Here is a 25,045-nt window from a genome sequence, read left to right as displayed (position 1 = left end):
CAGGGGGGCACTCGGAGTCCGCAGTTGGCCGAAGAGGCAAGGAAATTGTTTCAGTGGGCGGAAGGGCATGTTCCGCTTCTGTCGGCGGCATACATTGCAGGTCACGAAAACGTGCAAGCGGACTTCCTCAGCAGAAATCTTCTAGATCCGGGCGAGTGGGAATTGTCGGCTCGAGCGTTCGACCTGCTAGTCCGTCGGTGGGGGTTGCCAGAGTTGGATCTCATGGCTTCGTCCCGCAATGCGAAGTTGCCTCGCTTCTTCAGCAGGCGCACGGAGAAGGGCTCGGAGGGGGTGGCGCGTTGGCCCTCCCATGGCCTCCAAATTCCCTTCTGTATGTGTTCCCGCCGTGGCCCATGATAGGGCGGGTATTACAACGCATCGCTCTCTTTCACGGCAGGGTGATCCTGGTGGCTCCGGATTGGCCGCGTCGACCGTGGTACGCAGATCTCGTTCAGCTTTCAGTAGGCGATCGGGTGACGTTCCAGGTAACTCCGGACTTACTAACTCAGGGCCCAATCTGGATGGAAGATCCGGCCCGCTTTGGTCTTACGGCCTGGCTCTTGAGCGGTCAAGGCTAAAGAAGAAGGGCTATTCGGAGCAGGTGATTGCCACGCTTCTTAAAGCTAAGAAGATTTCGACTTCGACCTCCTATGCGAGAGTCTGGAAGATTTTTGATGCTTGGTGCGGTCGACAGGGAATCGCGCCCTTCCATGCATCTCTGGCGGCTGTTCTTGCCTTTCTGCAGGAAGGCGTAGAGAAAGGATTAGCCTATAACTCTTTAAGGGTTCAGGTGGCGGCCCTTGCCTGTTACAGGGGCCGGGTGGCTGGCGCGTCGCTGGCGTCGCAGCCGGACGTGGTCCGTTTCCTCAAAGGGGTTCACCATATCCGCCCGCCGGTAAGGCGAATTTGTCCTTCCTGGAATCTTAAACTCGTCCTGGGGAGGTTGCAGGGGGCACCTTTTGAACCCCTGTCAGCGGCCACTTTGAAGGATGTCACGCTGAAAACAGTGTTCTTGGTGGCAATGGCTTCGGCGAGGCGAGTATCGGAGCTTATCCCAGGACAAGCAGGCAGGTATTCTCACTAGTGGGTGATGTCATCAGACAGAGCCCCGGTACGGACGTCTCACAAGCACGTGTTGCTTGTAGAAACTTAAAGTTTCTAGATGCCCGCACCGCGCATGCGCCGGTGCCTTCCTGCCCGGAGATCCGGGCGTGTCTCCTCAGTTCTTTCTTTTCCGCGGAGCTGAGAAGTTCAACTTCATCATGCGCTAGCTGAATTCAGTTAAATTTGCCTTCCTTGTCCGCGTTTTCGCTTTCTTTTAATTACAGTTAACAGTACTTTTCTTTTTCAGTAAAAAAAAAAAGAAGATTATTTCCTCCGGCGGGTCGAACGGGCCGGCCACGTGGCTCAGGCCCACTGGCTTCGACCTCGCGGCGGAGATTTTCCGGCCTATGTCCCGGCCAATCACCGGGTTTAAAAAGTGCAGCAAGTGCCAACGCGCGATTTCACTCACGGACCCTCACTGGCGCTGTTTGCAGTGTTTGGGCCCTAACCACATCCCGAAATCGTGCAGGCCTTGCTCTACCCTTACGGCACGCTCATTCAAGCGGCGTTGCCTATTGTGGGAATCGATGTTCAAGATGGACGCAGCTAAGGATCCCTCAGCCTCCACTTCATCTGATACCTCCCCGGTTCGGGCGAAACCGGTATCGACCCCTCCTGCATCGAGTGTGGTGAAACCGGCATCGTTCACCCCGACACCATCCACGAGCTCGACGTCGGTGCCTGCCCCGGTCTCCTCGGTTCAGGTACCTCTTCCTCCCACAGTGCCACCAGTGGTCATCAAAGTGCCGAAAGCTACTAAGCAGAAGCACTCGGCCTCGAAGGAGCGCGATGCCCGTGCAGGAGGACCCCCTTTCGGTGCGGATCCCTCCTTATCGGCTTCGCTACGGTCCGTGCTGGAAGCTCAATTCGTTGAGCTCATGCAGACCATCGGACCCGGGCTCATCGCTGCCATACAGGGTGACCTCCCGGTACCGGTCCAAAGGGGCGGTCCGCCCCCTCCCCCTCCTCCCCGTTCGACCTCGAAAACCGACGAGGACGAACGGGGGAGGGCGGCGATGCCCACGAGGCAAGCCTCGCTTACCGATATGCCGCCATTAGAACCCATTACGCCTCCGCGCCAACATGGGACCAGACCTCCGATCGATACTCGAAGCCCTGGGCATAGTCAGGAAGAGTTCTGCCGTACTCCTTACCAGACTTGGGTAGCATCGCAAGAACCCGCATCGCAACCCCAGTTGCGATCCACCGCTTCCAGCCCTATCCACTTGGGGGCCTCGGGAGACCATGCGATGCACAGACGATCCCGATCCCCGTCCCGCCACCGAGACGGGCACCGATCGAGACACTCATCCTGGCACTCTTCACGCCATTCGGAGGTGTCACCGCAGAAAAAACTGCAACGTAGGGGATACTCCTCATCAGAGGTGTCCCCTCCGGGGGGCCCGGAGTACGAGGAGACACCGGTGCCCGATTCTCCTTGCCACTCCCCGATGTCCATGGACCTGGAGGCCTCCTCCTCCTCCTCCAGCCCGTCCCACAGGCCGACGCTGGCGGAACAATTGTCCTTCTCATCATTCCTCCGACAAATGGCGGATGATCTGGATGTGACCCTTGACACGGGCTCCCGATACTCCAAAGAGTATCTGGACACCATGCATTTACCTAACCCTCCAACGGAGTCGCTTCGGCTCCCCCTGCATAAATTGCTGGACCAGACCTTCATGCAGTGTTTCGAAACACCGTACTCCATACCGGCGATCCCTAGCAAACTCGATGCTCGATACCGCATCGTGCACCATAAAGGGTTTGAGGGCCCTCAACTCTCCCACCAATCCCTACTGGTCGAGTCCTCTCTTAAACGCTCTCATCCCTCCCAGGTCTACGCCTCTGTACCGCCGGGCCGAGAGGGGAGAACGATGGACAAATTTGGTAGAAAATTCTACCAAAACTCCATGATGGCGTCACGGGTGCTGAACTACAATTTCTTTTTCTCTTCCTATCTGGAGTTCTTCTTGCCGGTACTCCGCAAGTTCACTCCGTTCATAGACAACCAAGCTCGATTCGAGTTCGAGGAAGTGGTAGCCTCCCTCTCCCAATTACGCCTCCAGCTGATGCAATCCTCCTTCGATGCATTCGAACTCTCGGCACGTGCTGCCGCAAGCGCGGTAGCCATGCGTCGCCTGGCATGGCTCCGTACAATCGATATGGATCCCAACCTCCAGGACAGACTCGCCAACGTACCATGTGCTGGAGCTGACCTGTTCGATGAGTCTATCGAAACTGTTACCAAGAAGCTGTCGGATCATGAAAAATCTTTTCAATCCATCCTGCGGCCCAAACCCAAACCTCAACAGTCTCGACCTTCCAGGCCACCCCTGATTTACCAGCGGCGTTACATGCCCAGACAAACGCCTGCTGCGAGACAACCTGCGAAGAGACAACCTCCCCAGAAGTCTCAGCAAAAACCTCAGCCACCGGCTGCACCTAAGGCTCCCCAGCCCTTTTGACGCCCCTCCCGGGAGCATAACCTCAGCCTCTCCCATAGGGGGCCGCCTCCATCTTTTTTACCATCGATGGGAGGCCATAACCACGGACCTATGGGTCCTCACCATCATAAGAGAAGGAAACTCTCTTCAATTCCATCGGGTCCCCCCGGACCATCCTCCAAGAGAGTATCCTTCAAGTTCGACGCAGACCGCCCTTCTTCTTCAGGAAGTCCAAACCTTACTTCAGCTTCGGGCTGTCGAGCCGGTCCCGTCAGACCAATTGAACCGAGGGTTTTACTCCCGGTACTTCCTCGTCCCGAAGAAAACGGGCGACCTGCGACCCATTTTAGACCTTCGGGCCCTCAACAAGTTCCTGGTCAAAGAGAAGTTTCGCATGTTGACTTTGGCTTCTCTATACCCCCTCCTCGAGCAGAACGACTGGTTATGCTCCCTGGATCTCAAGGAGGCCTACACTCACATCCCCATTCACCCGGCCTCCCGAAAGTTCCTCAGATTTCGGGTGGGAAATCTGCACCTACAGTATCGAGTGCTACCATTCGGCCTATCTTCGTCCCCCAGAGTCTTCACAAAGTGCCTGGTGGTAGTGGCCGCAGCACTCCGGGACAGGGGTCTACAGGTGTTCCCATACCTCGACGACTGGCTCATCAAGGCCCCGTCAGCCCCAGAGGTCACTTCGGCGGCCTTGGCTACAACCTACTTCCTCCAAAATTTGGGCTTCGAGATCAACTTTTCCAAGTCTCATCTACAACCCACCCAGTCCCTCCCCTTCATCGGAGCGGTCCTGGACACCACCCGACTCCGAGCATTCCTGCCCCTGCAACGCATGGAATCCCTCCTTCATCTCTGCCAGTCGGTGTCTACTCGCCAAACCCTACCGGCGAGACAACTGATGGTGCTCCTGGGCCATATGGCCTCCACAGTACATGTGACACCCTTTGCCAGACTCCACCTCAGGATCCCCCAGTGGACCCTGGCATAACAGTGGAATCAGACGTCCGATCCACTATCCAAACACATCTCAGTCACACCTGCTCTTCGGCAGTCTCTACTTTGGTGGATGACCTCTTCGAATCTATCCAGAGGTTTGCTGATGCACTCTCCCCCCCATCAGAAAGTCCTCACAACCGATTCGTCGAATTATGCATGGGGGGCCCACCTGGACGGTCTCCGCACCCAAGGATTCTGGACCAGTGCGGAAAGACTACACCAAATCAATCTACTGGAACTCAGAGCCATCTTCAATGCGCTCAAAGCTTTCCAACACCTACTTCACGACATGGTAATCCTCATTCGCACAGACAATCAGGCCGCCATGTATTATATCAACAAGCAAGGAGGCACGGGCTCGGCCCTCCTTTGCCAGGAAGCTCTACGAGTCTGGGACTGGGCGGTGCGCCACAACGCCATACTCAGAGCAGTATACATCCAGGGGGAGAACAACGTCCTAGCAGACAAACTAAGCCGTCTGCTACAACCGCACGAATGGACTCTCCATTCCAGCCCCCTTCACCAAATCTTCACGCAATGGGGGACGCCTCAGATAGACCTCTTTGCGGCTCCCCACAACTCCAAACTGCCTCAGTTTTGCTCCAGGATCTACACTCCTCATCGCCTCGAGGCAGATGCTTTTCTACTGAACTGGGGGAAACGATTTCTATATGCGTTCCCACCATTCCCGCTGATCCAGAAGACTCTGGTCAAGCTGAAACTCGAACAGGCCACCATGATTCTAATAGCTCCTCGGTGGCCCAGACAACCTTGGTTCTCCCTCCTACTTCAACTCAGCAGCAGGGAACCAGTACCACTTCCAGTGTTTCCTTCACTACTTACTCAACATCAAGGATCACTACTTCATCCCAACCTGCAGTCTCTCCACCTGACAGCTTGGTTCCTCTCAACGTAACCCCTCACCAATTCTCACAAGAAGTGAGGGAGGTCTTGGAAGCTTCCAGGAAGCCCGCCACTCGACAATGCTACTCCCAGAAATGGACCAGATTCTCCTCATGGTGTGTTTCTAAGTCAAAGGAACCTCAGCGAGCTTCCTTATCCTCCGTGCTGGACTATCTCCTACACCTATCTCAATCTGGGCTCAAGTCCACATCCATACGAGTCCACCTGAGCGCTATTGCGGCGTTCCACCAGCCCCTACAAGGGAAACCCCTCTCGGCCCATCCGGTGGTCGCCAGATTTATGAAAGGACTCTTCCATGTTAACCCTCCTCTCAAACCACCCCCAGTAGTTTGGGACCTCAATGTAGTCCTTTCCCGTCTCATGAAGCCCCCGTTTGAACCACTCAACAGGGCCCCTCTTATGTATCTCACCTGGAAAGTGCTTTTTCTTGTAGCCCTTACGTCCGCTCGCAGAGTCAGCGAACTCCAGGCATTGATGGCGGACCCACCATTCACAGTATTCCATCATGACAAGGTGGTCCTCCGCACTCACCCGAAATTCCTGCCTAAGGTGGTCTCCGAATTTCATCTCAACCAATCCATTGTACTTCCAGTATTCTTCCCTAAGCCCCATTCTCACCACGGAGAATCGGCCCTTCACACTTTAGACTGTAAACGTGCCTTGGCTTTCTACCTGGATCGCACCAAGCCACACAGAACCACTCCTCAACTTTTTGTCTCCTTCGATCCTAACAAGTTGGGAAGACCCGTATCAAAGCGCACCATCTCTAATTGGATGGCGGCTTGTATCTCTTTCTGCTATGCCCAGGCTGGATTATCACTTCCTTGTAAGGTCACAGCCCATAAGGTCAGAGCAATGGCAGCCTCAGTAGCATTCCTCAGATCAACACCAATCGAGGAAATTTGTAAGGCTGCCACCTGGTCCTCGGTTCACACATTCACCTCACATTATTGTCTGGATACCCTCTCCAGACGGGATGGACAGTTTGGCCAAACAGTATTGAAAAATTTATTCTCTTAAGTCGCCAACTCCCCCTCCATCCCACTGAGGTTAGCTTGGAGGTCACCCACTAGTGAGAATACCTGCCTGCTTGTCCTGGGATAAAGCAATGTTACTTACCGTAACAGTTGTTATCCAGGGACAGCAGGCAGCTATTCTCACGTCCCACCCACCTCCCCTGGGTTGGCTTCTCAGGCTAGCTACCTGAACTGAGGAGACACGCCCGGATCTCCGGGCAGGAAGGCACCGGCGCATGCGCGGTGCGGGCATCTAGAAACTTTAAGTTTCTACAAGCAACACGTGCTTGTGAGACGTCCGTACCGGGGCTCTGTCTGATGACATCACCCACTAGTGAGAATAGCTGCCTGCTGTCCCTGGATAACAACTGTTACAGTAAGTAACATTGCTTTCAGGCGCTTTCTTGCAGAGAACCCTTTTTACGTTTTTCTGAGACGGGGGTGTCAGTGCGGCCGGTGCCGTCCTTCCTGCCTAAGGTGATTTCTTCATTTCATGTGAACCAGAGTGTATTCCTCCCGTCCTTCCGGAAGGAGGATTGGGGTAAACGATTTTTGTCTTTGCGTCGACTGGATGTGCGGCGTATGCTTCTCCATTATTTGGGGGTGACGAATGATTTTCGTAGGTCGGACCATCTCTTTGTATTGTTCGCGGGGAAGAACAAGGGGATGGCGGCGTCTAAAGCGTCCATTGCGCGTTGGGTCAAGGAGACGATTGCTTCGGCTTATGTGTTGACAGGTAAGAAAGTACCGGAGCACCTTCATGCTCATTCCACTCGGGCATTGGCTACGTCTTGGGCGGAGTCCGGGGGGATGTCTTTGGAGGAAATTTGCCGAGCGGCCACTTGGTCGTCGGGTAATACCTTTTCGAAGCATTATCGCTTAGACGTAGCAGCCAGTGCGGAGGCAAGTTTTGGCACTGCGGTACTGGCGGAGGCGGCATTGGCGTCCCACCCGGTTTGAGTTTGCTTTGCTACATCCCACTAGTCTGGATTCATCTGCTGCTTTGCTATGGAAGGTAAAATTATGGTCTTACCTGTTAATTTTCTTTCCTTTAGAAGCAGCAGATGAATCCAGAGCCCCTCCCCAAGTGCACTGTATGTGTGTAGGGTGTTTGTTTATGGTTTCAGTTGGGATATGGTTGGTAATTGTATTATTTAGGGGCACATTTTCTACTGGAATGAAGTTTTGTGGATGCTCATGCTCCTTTCGGGCTGCTTGGGCAAAAGGCATAACTGAAGTAACAAGAGGAACACCAGGCTTTAAGGCCAACTGTTAATCAGTTCTCTATCTCCACCTGCTGGTCGATGTGAGCTATACCCACTAGTCTGGATTCATCTGCTGCTTCTAAAGGAAAGAAAATTAACAGGTAAGACCATAATTTTACCTTCCTTTTTGCCGAAGGTTGTCTCAACTTTTCATGTCAATTGGGAAGTGCGTTTGCCTACCTTTCAGCCGACAGGTTCCAGAACTCAGTATTGCCTGCTGAAGAAATTGGACGTGCGCAGGGTACTCCTGCATTATTTGGTGGTCACTAACAAGTTTTGGCTCTCTAACCATCTGTTTGTGCTGGCTCATTCGATTAAAAGGGGTGTTCCCGCTTCTGAGGCCATGTTATCCAGATGGATCCACCGAGGCACATTCTACCAAGAGTGTGTCTTCGTCATGGGCCGAAGCTAGAGCTGTTCCTCCTGAAGAGATTTGCAGGGCAGCAACATGGTCTTCACTTCACGCGTTTGCCAAGTTCTACAGCAGGGGTGCACAACTCCAGCCCTCGAGGGCCGATTCCAGTCGGGTTTTCACGATTTTCCCAGTGAATTTGCATGAGATTTATTTGCCTGCACTGTCCTGCATTGCTTCCATTGTATGCATATTGATCTCAGGCATATTCATTTGGGAAATCCTGAAAACCTGGCCTGGCGAGGGCCAAAGTTGTGCACCCCTGTTCTACAGAGTGGATGTTGCTGCCAGGCAGGACCTTTTCTGTCAGGGTCCGGTAGCCATGGAAGATCCGGGTCGCTTTGAGCTTACGGCATGGCTCTTGAGCTCACTGCTGTAGAACATAAAGGATTTTCAAAACTGGTGGGTGATACGCTTCTTAGGTCCAAGAAGTTGTCCACAGTGTTGGCCTATGCTAAGGCGTGGAAGATAACACTTCTGCAGAATACCTGCTAATGTGATTCGCAATCCTTACATTGCCGGTTTTGGGTGGGCCCATTGCAGAGAAATCTTGCGATAGAAAGCAGTGCTGGTTTTTCCTCCCTGTTTATTCACGTGGTCGATTTTCCATCTACTTTGCTATCAGATGGTTGGTCTTGAGGAGGTTCCCACCAAATACGAGTGATGTCGCTGGCTGCGCGCTCTGAGGAAAGAGAACGAGAGAACCCGCACATGCTGGAGGGCTGACGGATGGTGGAACCGGCTCCAAGCAGAGCCTGACTGAAACCTGGCCTTGGAGTGGGTTGTCGTAGCCCTGGGAAGGGACAGAAGGCCGAAGCCAGGATGCAGGGGCTAGAGCTGTCCTCAAGAGTTAGGAGGAGTTAGGCGCGGGATTCAACACAGAAGAGCTCGGCTGGTAAGATTTTCCCACCTTCATAGAGAAGGGGAACAGATCCTCCAGTGTGGAGGTGTTGATGAGGTTGCCCTAGCAATGCTGATTTTGGAGGTACCATGCCGGTGACCGGTAACCTAATTATCTTTGCTTTTTATTCTTTTTTGGAGTATAGGGAGGTCTCTGTGTGTCTCTCTCTCTATCTATCTCTCTATCTCTCTCTCTCTATCTCTCTCTCTATCTCTATCTCTCTCTATATATATATATCTATATATCTATCTCTCTCTCTATCTCTCTCTCTATATCTATATCTATATTCTTATACTTGCCCACATTGGAGTCCCTGTCGTAGCAGAGTTCCGCTGCCTGCCCTGGGGTGGGGGCCTGGCCAGCCTGCCATGTCCCTGCCTGCCCTGTGCCCTGTCCTGGCCTAGACCACCAGAGGGGGGACAGGGTACAGAGCCTGGCAGGGAGAATTTGGTTCAGAATGTTTTTTTTTCTTGTTTTCCTCTAAATCTAGGGTGCGTCTTATGGTCAGGTACGTCTTATGGAGCAAAAAATATGGTATGTATGATTGCTTGGTATCCAATTATCCTCTATAGTGTATTGAAATCACCAAATGTTATACTGTTGCCTAATTTGCCAGCTTCCCTAATCTTTAACATTTCTTCATCCATCTGCTTATTTTGTCCTGGGGGATGGTAGTACGGCCCTACCTGTATATTCATTACCTTTACACATGGAATTTCTATCCATATGGATTCCACACTGCTATCTGTCATGCAGAATGTTTATTTTCTTTGATTCAATTTAACATATAACGCACCCCCCCTTCCAATTTGATCTACTCTTTCATTATGATATGATTTGTACCTTAGTAACAGTGTCCCATCGGTTATCTGCCTTCCAGAGGTCTCAGAGATGCCTGTTATATCTATTTATTTCTAATCTGCCTAGACCTAAGCGGTTTACAAAAATACAAACATAATCATCATATAACCAACATACAAATAAGTAAACAAACATATCTGAAATATCTTCAATCAAAATCCTAGGTCAGAAAGAGAATGCCTTTCACTTAGTTCACCATATTGTAACTCTCCCATCTTGTTTCTTAGGCTTCTGGCATTTGCATAAAGACATTTCAAACAATGTTTATCATTCTTATTTATAACTTAATCAGGGGGTCGAGCGCAGACTGTTAGGCACCTTTAGGAGGCTTGGGGTCTCGCAGGGTGCTGGCTGCACATCCGTTTACAGGGTGGAGTTGTAGTCAGACATGGGAGTTTGACTGGCAGCCCGATGATCAGCTTTACTGAACCATTCCCAGCATTGTAGCAGTGAATTTTCTCATCCAGCTTCTGTGAGAGAGCTGAAAGCAGGCTGTAGCAATGATCCTGTCATGTCATAGGAAGTACACATGCTGATACCCTGTGACACACATCGAGGGAGGTTGGAAAAGTGGGGTTTTGAGTGTTTCTGAATGTTCCCACTTCTGAAAAAATGTAAAATCACCATTTTTAGAGTTTGGGAAGTATGTAAAATATTGTGGATTTTGTGATGGCAGCCATCTTGGATTTTTAACAATTTTATTTTCTAAACAACTTGCTTCTTCAAAACTGCAAATTTTGCCTAGAAACATGCTAGGATGGATTCCTTGGGCTCTCCCCATGTGGATTCTTGCCAGGATTGTGCAAATTTAGTTCTTTTAGAGCATTTTTGTACCATGTGCTGCATGGCACAGCTGGGGGGGGGGGGGGGAAGGGGGCCGCAGCATCCAGCTTAGCCTCTTCCCTGCTGAAGCAGGTGACCAAACACTCTGCTAGCTCAGCAGGGCAGCCTTCGTGATTTTCGGGGCTTGTCACAGCTGGTAATTCCATCTGCCAGGCTGTGGACCCTGCGCAGCCTTAGAAATGCACAATTTAGCCACCTTAAAGTGACCTATTCCCCAGGAGCTAGACACCTTTTTAGAATTTTTGAAATTTTTGTGCTCTGGATTTTGGACCAATATGTGCTCCTCCTGCGCAGTCCTAATCCACCTACACGGTGTGTCTCAGTGGCGTTAATTCCTTTGAACACATCCTAGATTCACCCTGCCACTATGCTTGCACTGCCTGACCCTGATCTGGGGGATCCAGATTCAGATGATTGCTTGCTGACACTTTATTTACAGGTGCAGCACTTCCCCGGGCATTAGATCGGGGACTGTGTGCTGGATCTGTGGATCCCTCTGGGGTTTTGGGAGCCTAGAAATGCTCTCACGAGCCTGCACCTATTTGAATCTGTGGTTTTGCCAGACCTTCTTGCTGAATCTTTACAGGGCTTCCTTTTGGTCACTCAGCTTGTTCTGCCCACTTCTTCCTCCTCGCTTTGTGGTGTATGCTTGCAGTTTGCTACCTTTCCCTGGCACTCTGATATTTGTGTTCTGGTCTCAGAGCAGTTTGACTCTCCGGAGGGAGCTCTGAATATTGCTAGAGTTGCTGGTATTTTCTGGCACAGGAGTGTCAGCAACTTTTAGTTCAGTCCAGGGTGGATTTTTTGGTGATGCAGATGACAGAATGCACCTTTTCCCCAAATGTGAGTGGTTTAGTGTTAGAAGATATAGAGATATGATTGCAGATAAAGGCCAAATGGCCCATCTAGTCTGCCCATCTGCAGTAACCATTATCTCTTTTTCTCTCTGAGAGATTCCAAGTGCCTATCCCATGCCTTCTTGAATTCAGACACAGTCTCTGTCTCCACAACTTCTCCCGGGAAACTTCCATGCATCTACCACCCTTTCTGTAAAAAAGTATTTCCTTTGATTACTCCAGAGCCTATCACCTCTTAACTTCATCCTACGCCACCATTTTGAGCCAATCAGGGCCTTTGGCCCCTCCCAATGCATCCCAAGATACATTGGAAGGGGAAAGCCCCATCATTGCAGCAAGCGGCCCTGTAGGCAGGAGGGCGTGAGCTTCCCTCCTGCCACTTCCTCATCCAAAGGTAGGGGGGGTTCTGGGGGGGATGGAGATGTTGGGGGGGGATGGAGATGTTTTGGGAGGTATGGGGTATCGGGGATGTCAGGATGTGAGGGGGCATGTGGGGGATGTCGGGATATGAGGTTGAATATGGGATATGCCGAGATGTGATGGGGTAGGCATGGGATATCAAGTGTATGTCGGGGATATCAGGGGGAGGGGTGTAGGTTTCCATTGCTCAGCTGATCCTGGCAGGAAGAATCCCTCAAAACCGGCTCAACTGATGGGTATTCCTTCTGCCACAATCAGACAAGGTAGTTGGTTGGGACGTCTACAAAACTTGTTTTGTACGTTTTTCGCATGGCTGTTTTTATTTTTGAAAATGCGCAAAAAAGGTAAATGTCCTAAGGACCAAAACTTAACGTATTTTTCACTCCATAAGACACACTTTTTCCACCCCCAAAAAGGGGGTGGAAAAGGGGATGCGTCTTATGAAACAAATATACCTCCACCCGCCCCCCTCCCAGGTGTTTTGTTGCTGCTCATCGCCCCCCCTCACCGCTGCTGGTGCTGCTCGCCGCCCTCTTACCTGCTCGCTGCCACAGGAAAGGAAGAGAAGGGCCGGCGGCGGACAATCAGGCCCACAAGTCTTGCCCCGACGTCAATTCTGATGTCAGAATTGACGTGTGGGCCCAATTGCCCGCCGCCGGCCCTTCGTGGAGTTGCTTCAGCAGGAATCAGCCACTTTGCTGTGTTGGCAGCAGGAGTCGTCAGCAGGAGTCAGTCGCTGCCGTGTCAGCAGTTGCGGTAGCAGGAGTCAGCCGCTTTGCTGTGTTGGCAGCGGCGTCGGGTGTGCGCTGCGGTCTAGGAGTGCAGGAACCTCGTTTTGGTCGGAGGAGCCGGCTTTTTGGTCTTCTGTGTAGGGATCTTCGGGCTCCTGAGACGTCCGCAGTGCTGCAGTTCCTTTGGTGGGGCCTTGAGGATCATGACAGCTCGTTATGTGGAAAGTTCAGAGGTGTGTGTGTTCAGTAGAAGAGGGGGGTATGGATGTGTGTGTAGCTTGGTGCAGGTGTGCTATTGGCACTGCATGGCCTGAGAGGTGAGCCTCTGGTTATTTGGGGTAGTGGGGTGTTGGTAGGTTGGGATTTACCAGGGTTTGGTGAAGGGTTTTTTTATGCTCATTATGGTACCTGAAAAAGTCTGGTTCCAGGGGAGGGAGGGGGTCATTCTGCAGTGGTGGCAGTGCCTGTTGGTGGACCAGGGAGGAGGAATCGGTGCGGCAGGGAGGAAGGCAGGCTTTGTGGAGTTGCGGCAGCAGATGGCGAGCGGTGGACTAGGGAGGAGGAATCAGCGTGGCAGGGAGGAAGGCAGGCAGGCTTTGGTGAGGGAGGGAGGGAGGAATGCATGCAGGCTTTGGTGCAGGAGGGAGGCAGGACAAAGGCTGGAAAGCAGTGAGGGGGAGGGGGCATGAACTCGGGACATAGGAAGGAAGGAAGGAGGGAGGGAATAGAAAGAGGCAATTGTTGGGCCTGAAGAAGTAAGGTAGGAAAGAAAGAACTATCTAGTGCAACCATAAATCACCAGACAATAAAGGTAGGATTTCAATTTAGTTATCTAAATCTGTCTGATGCAGAATATTTGTCTATTTTTCTAGGGGGCTGGGTTCAGAGGCACAATTTGGTTCAGAATTTTTTTTTCTTGGTTTTTTCTCCTCTAAATCTAGGGTGCGTCTTATGGAGCGAAAAATATGGTATACCTTGCTCATTTTCAAAAATAAAAGATAGACAATTGGCAGCTGTGAAAATGGACATTTTTCCTGCTGGGTTTGTGGGCATTTTGCAGAAAACGCCCAACCTCAGGCACATTTTCATTATGCCCTTCCATGTGTTTAATACCCCTGTTCTAAATAATAGAAACTATAATAATGTATTCATATGCTTCAGATAATGTTAGAAGAAATAAGGATGGTAGAAAAATTTCTGTCTTACTAATGAAAAAAAATTACTGTTTTTCAGAATTGTATTTGCGGATTTCTTTGTCATGAACCTAATTCTTTGGGGAGAAGGATCTTCAGCAGCAATTCCATTTGGTACTTTGGTCGCTATATTGGCTCTGTGGTTTTGCATATCGGTGCCATTAACATTTATTGGTGCTTATTTTGGCTTTAAGAAAAATGTGAGTATTTAAGTACATTACACTATACTGTATTGATAAATCATACCTTCCAAACTATAAGAAAAATAAACTTTTGATAAAACAGATAACTTATCTAACAGCCTAACAGAAATTTTTCAAAATAAACTCAGCTTGGAGAAGAGATGGATGAGGTATGGAGATGTATAAAATCCTGAATGGAAGTTACAGGAAAATACTTTTAAAACCAATAGGAGGAAATTTACAAGGAAATGCTTGTAAGACCAAGACTTAGAATGTTATAATGACCCTATATCGCTCCATGATGCAACCTCATCTGGATTACTGCATTCAATTCTGGTCTCCTTATCTTAAGAAAGATATAGTGGCGCTAGAAAAGGTTCAAAGAAGAGCGAACAAGATGATAAAGGGAATGGAACTCCTCTCGTATGAGGAAAGACTAAAAACGTTAGGGCTCTTCAGCTTGGAAATGAGATGGCTGAGGGGAGATATGATTGAAATCTACAAAATCCTGAGTGAAGTAGAACGGGTACAAGTGGATCGATTTTTCACTCCGTCAAAAATTACCAAGACTAAGGGACACTCGATGAAGTTACAGGGAAATACTTTTAAAACCAATAGGAGGCCATTTTTTTTCACTCAGAGAATAGTTAAGCTCTGGAACGCATTGCCAGAGGTTGTGGTAAGAGCGGATAGCATAGCTGGTTTTAAGAAAGGTTTGGTCAAGTTCCTGGAGGAAAAGTCAATAGTCTGTTATTGAGAAAGACATGAGGGAAGCCACTGCTTGCCCTGGATTGGTAGCATGGAATGTTGCTGCTCTTTAGGTTTTGGCGAGGTACTAGGGACCTGGTCGGCCACCGTGAGAACGGGCTGCTGGGCTTGATGGACCATTGGTCTGACCCAGTAAGGCTATTTTTATGTTCTTATGACTTGGTTGCTGCTTGTTTCAAAAAGTACTGACTAGGGGATACTGCATGAAGTCATTTCTCCAAGGACAAGCAGTCTATAGTAATCTCACATATGGGTGACATCCACAAAGCCCCAGTGCAGACACTTGAAAAAGTGTGTATCATTTAATGAGCTTGAGACGGCATCCTATCACGCATGTGCAGGTGCCTTCCCTCCAGCTTTATGAGTGCAGGACCAGCAGTTTTTTTTCTTTTTGATTTAGAGAAGGTATTTGATTACGTATTACGGCCTTTTCTCTTTAAAGTTATATATCACTATGGTTATGAGGGGTTTTTTTGAGATTCAATTAAGACTTTACTTAGATATGCAACAAGGTTGCCTGCTCTCTCTGTTACTATTTGTGTTACTTCTACTACTGCTACTTATCACTTATGTAGCGCTGAAAGACGTACGCAGCACTGTATATTTTGACATTTATAGATGGTCCCTGCTCAGAAGAGCTTATAATTTACTTGGACAGACAGACAATAGGGTTGGCGATGCAGAACCCAAGGTGAGAGTAGTTAGGAGTCAAAAGCACTCTCGAAGAGGTGGGCTTTTAACTGGGCCTTGAACTTCCAGACACAGAGCCCATCGTAGGAATCAGAGCTATGGAGTCAGAGACAATTTTGGGTACTGGAGAAACTGAGGAGTTGGAGTTGAAGGATTTATCTACCAACTCCACAGCCCTGGTAGGAATTCAGGCAGCTTGTGTTAACTTTAACGTTTGACCCTTTCGTATAGGAAGTTTGTCGGCACCCAGGAATTGAGGGCTTTCCTTTTTGTACATTCCATGTTTTAAGATTTTGGCATATGTGGACAATTTTTTGGCTCATTTTATTAAACCACAGTTGTCACTACATTGATGGAAGCATTTACTGAATTTGGATATTTCTCAAGTTTAAAATTAAATCTTACTAAATCTGTGGTTCGCACGTCTTCAACTGGTTTTAAGGAAACAATGGGATGTTTTTTTTTCCATTGAAGCAGGCATTGCAGTCTTTTAGGTATTTAGGCATCCAGATGTCAATGCAGGTCTCCTCTATATATAATTTAAATGTGAGAGGAGGATTTGTGTGTTCAAGTTTCAAGTTTAATTAAAAATTTGATTTGATTGCAAAATCATAATCCAATGTGATTTACAAATAATGATAAAATTGGGGTAAAAAGAAAAACACATTAATCAAACCAGACGGTTAATACAACTTTAGACCAACCAAACACAAAAGAAAAAAATAAAGGGTTTAATACAATTTGTAAACAAATAAAAAGGGCAAGGTTCACTGAATCTTTCAAAGTGTAGAAATTCAGGAAACAGGTTTCTGATGTCATAACAGGGAAACTGTATATTATATAGACTCTTTCCACTGACAAGAGCAGAGAGCTACTGTTGGCTGTTTTGAAAGATTCCGAGGGTTGGGGTTTTTTTTTTTAGCTTGAGAAACAGTGTAGAGGGAGACAAGAAAACAGTTGGAGAGAGAAGAGGAAGGGAGCAGTTTGGAGTAGGGAGAAACAGCCTCTTCCTCTGGTTAATAGTTTGGTGGGAGCTGGCAGAAAATTTCTCTAAGCAGCCGGCTATCTTTGTACATATAGCTATGAGGATCAGTGTCCCAGAACCCTGAATATAAAGGGGGAGTTTCTTTTTATCCTGTCTAACCTCTTTTTACCTTATAGGGTTCTCCTGGCTTTCCTTCTGTGCACATAACAAAGCCACAAGGTACCATAGGAGGCCAGGGATTACATAAATGGCACCCGAACAGCAGGGATCTATCCCAAAGAGCTTATCTTAATTCTGGTATATTTTGCTGCACTCCACTCTAACCACTTTTGAGCCTACTGGTTGATGTACTGGTATGTCAGAGAGGCAAGGATTTCAAAATAAATACAAGAAAAGGTCTGAATAGAAACTGGTTTGTGTGCTCTTGGGATATTACAGTCGACTCCGTTTAAATGCAAGGCTTCCGGACCGGACCGGACCGTGTGCTTAATCAGGGTACCACTTTTTAGTCATGAAAAATCACAGTATGCTTTAGTCAAATGCAATAAAACTTTTATTCAGCAAAAAACACACAATTTAACATGGTTCAGTTTTAGAAACAGCACTGTTACATCTAATGCAATACACCGTAAAGTTTTTATTAAACCAACATTCTACTGAAATAATCAGTCATTGTTTTCTGCATGCAGATTGCACGATTCAGGCTGTGTATCTGACTACTGATGTTGTAAAACTGTCCATAGTCGTGACATCCATTTATCTCCAGATAACGCAGCTTTTTGCAGCGTGTGTAGGAACTTCAGCGTGTCTGAGATCTCTGCAGGTGTTTCATTAGTCATGATGACCGCAGCAGTATCTCCATCCTCATCAGACTCTTGGTTGTCTGCAATGTCCTTTATGACTATACAGATATCGGAATTAGTGCTGTCAGATGATGTGGGCACATCGTTGTCAACGGCAACATACAGTTCAAACTCTTGTGGCGAGCGTCCAACTGGGAGTTCAATGGATGAAGTATCAGCTTCAGTTGTCTCATCAGATGCGTGAACTAAGCTCGCCCATCGATAGCAATTTGAAATCATGGATGATGAGACTCGACTCCACGCCTCCTGTACCATGTGAAGAGAGTCGAGCACCGTCATTTTTGTTGTAAGCTCAGCAGCTTGGGGGCTTGATTGCGTACTTTCATCAATCACTGCTGTCGCATATCTTAAGTCAAGCGACCTATAAAGGCGTTTGAAGTTGGCGATTATCCCCTGGTCCATCGGTTGGATCAAAGAGGTCGTGTTTGGTGGCAGAAACACGAGTTTGATGTCGGTTAGTCTTACATAATTGCTGTGTGCTGCACTGTTATCACACAGCATTACAATGTGCCTCCTACCCCTTCTCATCAGATTGTCAAGCTTTTGCAACCATTCAATCCACAGTGTCGCCTTCATCCATGCATTTTTGTTGCTTTCATATTCAATAGGCAGGCGTTTAATGATTTTGAAGCACCGAGGATTTCGATTCTTCCCAATCACCAGTGGTTCGAGCTTTTCACTACCATCCATATTGCAACTGAGCAGTAATGTCAGTTGTTCCTTTGGCATCTTGAAGCCAACAGTTTTGCTGCGTTTGAAAGCCAGTGTTCCATCAGGGATGGCACGCCAGTACAGGCCCGTCTCATCGGCGTTGAAAACATCGCATGGTTCAAATCCACCAATGACTGATGGCAACACTTCTATGACCCATGTTTCTGCACCAAACTCATCTGCGTCTTGTTTTTTGCCATGCTGCTGCTTAAATTTATGCCATTATGAGCCTTCCACCTCTCCTGCCATCCGTTTGTTGCTTTGAAGTCTACCTACCTACCGGACCGGCTCAATTCAGAGCCTCGTTTCTGCCCCGTCTGTGCCGGGCGTGCGAGCCTGCTCTGTCCCTTCCAGCCGGGAGCATTTAAAATTCAGCAGAGGGAACTCACCCTCACCAGATCAACAGCCTACAGCCTACCGGACCGGCTCAATTCAGAGCCTCATTCCTGCCGGGCATGCGAGCCTGCTCCGCCCCTTTCAGACCAGACGGGAGCATTTAAAATTCAGTAGAGGGAACTCGCCCTTACCAGATCAATGGCCTGCAGCTTACCAGACTAGCTCAATTCAGAGTCTCGTTCCTGCCTCATCCCTGCCGGGTGTGCGAGCCTGGTCTGCCCCTTCCAGACCAGCTGGGAGCATTTAAAATTCAGCAGAGGGAACGGCGCACAGCTATTCGGCGCGCTGGTTAAGGCATGCCAACTTTTTAGTGCATCAATAGTTCTTTTTGAATCAGCCAAAAAAATCAGATCAGTGCAGACCCACACGGTCTTACCGATCCCCTTAGTGCATCTAGCTCAATTCAGTGAGCTTGCCAATATTTTCTCTCTTTGTTTGCTTCCAGGGCTTCACATAATGCCAGGAGCAATAAACACAAATATGTAATATTGCCTGAAAGGAGAGAAAATTCTTGATCAGGACATAACACAAACATGAAGCAAGAACTGTTTGGGATGGAGAGTTAAAATATGAAAAAAATCTTAGAAAAAATATTGATCAGAATAGAAAATAAAATAAAAATAAATTTAAAGTAAAGAAATTGTTACTCTGCGGTGGGCATGGTACTTTGATTACTTCAAAACAATACTTAACCACCTGCATCTTTCTTCAATACCTGCATGTCTTAAAATATGTATCTCTCAAATAAATGCATGCAATTTATAATAAAAACTATGTCAGCAGATTCTACATTTTTACCAAATGCCAAATTAATGATTAACTCGTGACTACTAGCTAACAATAGAAATTGATGGGGTTTTCTTTTCTATTCAAGATGAAACTTCAGTTTGTGATGAAAAGTAATTGTGCTCATTAATTTCAACATGCAAAATAAAGCATGCAAATGAAATATTACACTCATAGATTTAATTAAATGTGTAATGCATGTTTCTCTTGTTTTCACAAGACCATTGAAAACCCAGTGCGCACCAATCAGATCCCTCGTCAGATTCCTGAACAGTCATTTTATACAAAGCCATTACCTGGCATTATTATGGGAGGAATTCTGCCCTTTGGTTGTATCTTTATACAGCTGTTCTTCATTCTTAATAGTATTTGGTAAGCAAATTTAATACAATTTTCTCTTTATTTCTCTTAGCTATACTAGCAACAAATATCACATTCTGTACCTCCTAGTAGTCTGTGCTTTGGCTTCCTACAGTGGCAACATTAAATGCAAGCAATTTTCCTATAATCAGAAATGCAAATGGTGCAAGATCATTAAATTTTACAACACCGTTGGAGAAACAATTTAGGCTGCAAGCTTCTTTATTTATAGAGGGTGATAGAATTGCAATAAACAACATTTGAGTAACTTAGAAGGGAATTTATCAAGTGGCGTTAAAGCTTGAAGTCACATTATTTGGTCCATAATGCGACTTAAACAGCCCTAATACTACTTCTCTAAAAATAGCACGGTGATATTTAAGCCACCACATGTTATTGAGTAATGAGATGCAAATGTATGTTTTGCATCTCATTAATATGCAAATGGACTAACATGACTTGCAGTGTCACATTAGGACCTCCAAAGCAAGATAAAATAACCCCAGCTTTTTGCTGGAGTTATTTTACCAACTGGGAATATCAGGCTGCAAAGCCTGGCCTGATGCATCTGGCCTGCAGTTCTGGGTCCCATTCTGCTAAGGCTTGCCCATCCACCATATTAGCTACCTTAAATGGACATTAAATGGACAATCAGGCTTGTGGATCTTTGGCTCTTCAAACAGGACTGATGTCCACTCCGGGTGCCATCCTTCAAATGGTGCCCTTAGTGAAAGTCACTTAAGATTACCACTAGTGGCTTTATTGCCATATAAGAAACATGATCTCCTAATGAGGGACAGTGCCAGGAATGGGCAGGAACAATTGGGCATCGCTTCTGCCTGAAGAGCCCCTGGACCCAAAGACCTCCTGGACTACTAGTGCACATTTATGGTAGCCACTATGGAGGACCTGTGTTGGCCTGGAGGGACTCAGAGCTGCAGGCCAGGAGAATCAGGCTCAGGCTGTAGCTTTGTACTGCCCAATATTATGGGCCTTTCGGGAATAACGGTGTTTGTGATGGCTCGCGAGCAGCATTATTCTCTTGGCCAGAATTCAGCAACTTGTAGAGGTTGCTGAATCCCACTGGGCATCATGGTGCGGTAAAGAGCAAACTGTTGCCACACCTTGATGAATTTCTTCCTTAATGTTTCTCAAAACTTAGTAGTAGGTCATCCCAACAATATAACTCAGGCAGCATATTGACAACATGAAACTTACTATTTATATAGTAGGTTGCCAGTTTCAGTACATTAGCATTGTGATTATGATGTGTACATGATTTATTTTTTATCCCCACATTCTTGATGCTTCTGTTCCAGAAAGGTTAACACTAGTGTTTCCAAGTATGATTACAGATGCTGAGCTTTTTTTGTTATTTAAAATTGTTGCTAAATATTCAAGACATTCAGCAAGACAAGCTTCTAGTCAAAAGGCATATGAGTCTTGAACTACTGGGCTATTCGCCTCTAATCGTGAGTTGTGTAGAAGGCATCAGCTACCTTTTTCAGCCACCCCCTGCATTACTGGGCAGAGCTGTAGCTCCTCAGTTTCTCCTACATGTGAGTTGGTAGGTGTATCTGCTTCTAGTTTACTATTTTGGGGATTTTAGCTGGATTATGAAGCTCTTCGGTACTTCAGAGGTCCCCAGTTTTACTGGGGCAGCTCTGCTTGGAAGAAGACATAGACTCTCTGGTCAGAAGTCCATGGCTGGTAGGGCAACCATTTTTTCTGGGCACCTTCCTGGCCAGCCTGTACTAACATTTTTGGTGGCTTAAGGGCCATTCCCTTGGTAGCAAGGCTCACTTCTGATCATTTCTGGAGCTTGAACACAGGCTGTGAGATCCTGTGGCGGTCCTAAGGACTCTTATTAGGTGCTGACTCCCTCCTCCCCACCCGCCTATGATGATGCATGTGGAGCTGTTGGGGTGTGGAGTCTGACTATTTCAGGGTCTGACTGGCAGCCCGAAGGCCAAGCATTTAAATTAATTTTACATGCTTATCTGAGGCAGGAGTCTTCTTCATATACCAGCTGCTGTTTCAGCTGAAGCAGGCACTGTTTTATCAGAACTGTGAAGTAGAGAATGACATGGGGAAAAATATTTGTCCCCGTGACCACCGTCCCCGCCCCGTCCCTGTCCCCGCCCCATCCCCACCATCCCCCGCAGCATCCATACAAGCCTCACAAACAGATATGATTTTATATCTTTATTAAAGTATAAAGGAAAACAACATTCTTTACAACTTTAAAACTTAGCTATCCCAGCCTATACAAAAACAAAACACAACCTGTACTTTTAATTGTCCTTATTTTTTAACCCATGGATGAACAACAAATCATCCACAATCTCTGGATTCAGTCTCGCTCTTCTTTCTTCCACTGTCCTTCCCGCAATAGAGAATGCTCTCTCCAAAGATGTGCTGGTAGCTGGAATGCACAGTATTCCCCATGCGACTTTTGCTAATTTGGGCCAGCTTTCTTGCTTATTTCTCCAAAATCTTAAAACATCAGCATCGACATCAGTTGAACATAGATAGCTATCCACCTCATTAACAGCAGCCTTCTGAGGTGACAATATTTCAAAAACGTCACTGAGGAAACCAACGGTTGCATCCATTTTCCTTCTTTTGGAGGGACCTGGCCCTGGGAGTTCTTCCACAGTGGTGATCTCTGGAAATGTGGAATGTTGGACAAATAACTAAAAAAACTGAGAGAAAGAATATACAAAAAGGGGATACAGGTAATGGAATAAATACAAAAAACAAGAACATATATGTAAAGACAATATTAATGTCAATAAATAATTCAGAAAATATGTGTCAAGTTTTATTCAAACCATAGCTTTAAGAGCTTATAAAAGCCTTGCTATGTCTTCCTGCTCAATAGGTTTGCTCTTCGCTTGTTTGCATTGACATTTGTCTTTTGTTAAGTGGGTTGACCTGTTGATACATTATATCTTGTATTTTGTACTTTGTATCTTATGTCTTGTATTCCATACGTTGTACTTTGTATCTTTTTTATCTATAGCCTAATTCTTCCTTTTGAGAAAGAACGCTTTGAAACACGGCCTGTGTTAAGGAGGAGAAATAGAGATAAGGAGAAGAAGAAGTTGCTTTGCTTTGCTTTCGGCTAAGTTTAGCTCCAGATCCTGTGATCATGTGAAGGACTTATTGGCACACGTTCTGGGACGATATCCTCAGGTTTTTTGCACTTGCACTTTTGTCTTTGGTGCTTGGATCTTATTTACCAGCGACTTTTGCACTTTGATCCTTGAACTTGAACTTTGAACCCTCTTAGGAGGACTCACAGCCACTTTGGATTTTCGTAGTGTGCTATCCTATGTCTGTCACTGTCCTATGTTTGTCTTTATTGAATCGTTTTAAAGATTAGTTTAGTAATTCAGTCTTCAATTTGTTTAGACATTGTGCTTATTTTCTTTACTAGTGTTTAAGCCCGTTAGATTAACGGATGCTAGAATATATGTGCAGACTTAGGCTTTTCTTTTCTTTCTTTCTTTTTTTTTCTTTCTCTCCCCCCTGTCCAGCGGCACCCCTTTCCTGCTCCCCCTGTCCAGCAGTAGCCCTTCTCCCTTGCTTTCTCTCTAAAAATGCAGCTTCTTTTTGATCTACGGGAAGATCCAGTTTATACATTTTTGGAAGAAGAATAGATTGTTTTCACACCGCTACTGCAGCTTCTTAAATAGGCAGTGTCTGCTCGCTAAACCCCTCCCACTGCCCGCCAGTCTGTTAAAAGATATTGCGTCGGCGTTGGTGGGGGGGGGGGGGTTGAAAAACCATCTTTTACAAACTTAGCTGTTTTATTTTAAAATGCCGTCTGGGTTCGGCCGCTGCGGCCTGCAGCCGCAGCGGCCGACAACCGCCTCAGGGGGAAGGGAGAGAGAGAGCTTTGGGCGGCCAAGTATATTTTTCAGTTGAAAGACGCGGCAGTGGCTCCTTTCAAGATCTCCGACTGCATCGGACTTCAGGCAAGGAGCATGGCCGACAGCCACCATGTCCGACATCCGCCTCGGGGGAGGAGAGAGAGTGTTTCGCGCGCATGCGCACTCCAATCTGCGGTGCCCTACAGCGCATGGAAAACGGAACATGCGATGGGAGTGCGCATGCGCGGCTTAGCCTTTTATTATATTACTAGTCTTATAGCCCGTTACATTAACGGGTGCTAGAATATATATGTGTGTGTCTGTTTTTATTTTTTTTTTCTCTCTCCTTAGTCGCTTTCTGTATTTCTGTCTGTCTTTTTTTTTTTTTTTTTCCTTGGCTGTACACTACCACCCCTTGCCTGCTCCCCCTGTCCATTCTCCCTTCCTTTTACCTCACCTGTGTCCTCCACCACCCCATCACTGCTTACCTTATCCAGCAGAAGCCCTTCTCCCTTTGTTTTACCTACCCCTGTCCATCATCACCTCCTTCCTGCTCCCCCTGTCCAGCAGTAGGCCTGTCTTTATTTTTCTGCCCCCCCCTCCCTGTTCATCAGCACCTCTTCCCCTGTCCATCAACCCCTTTTCTGCCCTCCATTTCCATGTGTTGCAGCATTTCCCTCCCACCCCACTTCCCTGTGCAGTATTTTCCTCCCCCCATACATTCCTTCTGAACTCCATGCCCTATTTATGTTAAAATGTTTTCCGGGTTTGGCTGCCGCAGCCAGCAGTCACCGCGGCCGACATCCGACTCGGGCCGCCGCGGCCGACATCCGACTTGGGTCGCTGCACCGCAGGAGAAGCAGTGCCCAACTTAAAACCCGGAAGGGTTGGCTTTTGATGTGAGCGGCACAGTTAATCTGTCCTGATCGTAACGACATAAGGAGCTTGGTCCAAGGAAGAATGTAGCTCTCTGGATGCAAAGTTGCAAGAAAAGTGTTACCTTAAAATGTTTTCCGGGTTTGGCTGCCGCGGTCGACATCCGCCTCGGGGGGGGGGGGGGAGGAAGAGAGAGAGCGGAGAGGCGGCGACCGCTGCATCTTTCAACAGGGAGCAGGACAGACCGTAAGCCGCGCATGCACACTTCCTATGTGTCGCTACAGCTCACGGAAAACCGGCGCACACATAGGAAGTGCGCATGCGCGGCCTAGCGTTTTATTATATTAGATGTAATGCTTCACATGATCATGAGTCTCTTGTTATTTGTTGTTTGTCCTTTGTTATTTGTTGTCAGTATGTCTAAAGATTCTTATCTATGATTTGTATATATTATGGCTTTTATATGCTCTTAAAGCTATGGTTTGAATAAAATTTGAGACATATTTTCTGAATTATTTATTGACATTAATATTGTCTTTACATATATGTTTATAAATGTGGAATGTTG

General features: G+C 47.4%; 1 protein-coding gene across 1 annotated transcript in view; it reads left to right on the top strand.

Annotated features, from left to right (window-relative positions):
• TM9SF2 (transmembrane 9 superfamily member 2) overlaps window positions 1-25,045 on the top strand; it is a 496,116-nt gene that overhangs the window by 388,928 nt on the left and 82,143 nt on the right. Inside the window, exons 13-14 of the mRNA XM_033948899.1 lie at window positions 14,023-14,182; window positions 19,584-19,735. Coding sequence (XP_033804790.1) covers window positions 14,023-14,182; window positions 19,584-19,735 — 312 coding nt within the window. The remainder of the gene's footprint in view (window positions 1-14,022; window positions 14,183-19,583; window positions 19,736-25,045) is intronic.

The sequence above is a fragment of the Geotrypetes seraphini genome, chromosome 6, assembly GCF_902459505.1.
Source record: "Geotrypetes seraphini chromosome 6, aGeoSer1.1, whole genome shotgun sequence".
Taxonomy (NCBI): Eukaryota; Metazoa; Chordata; class Amphibia; order Gymnophiona; family Dermophiidae; genus Geotrypetes; species Geotrypetes seraphini.
Note: the sequence above shows the minus strand (reverse complement) of the source record. Positions and strands in the feature narration are given on the sequence as shown.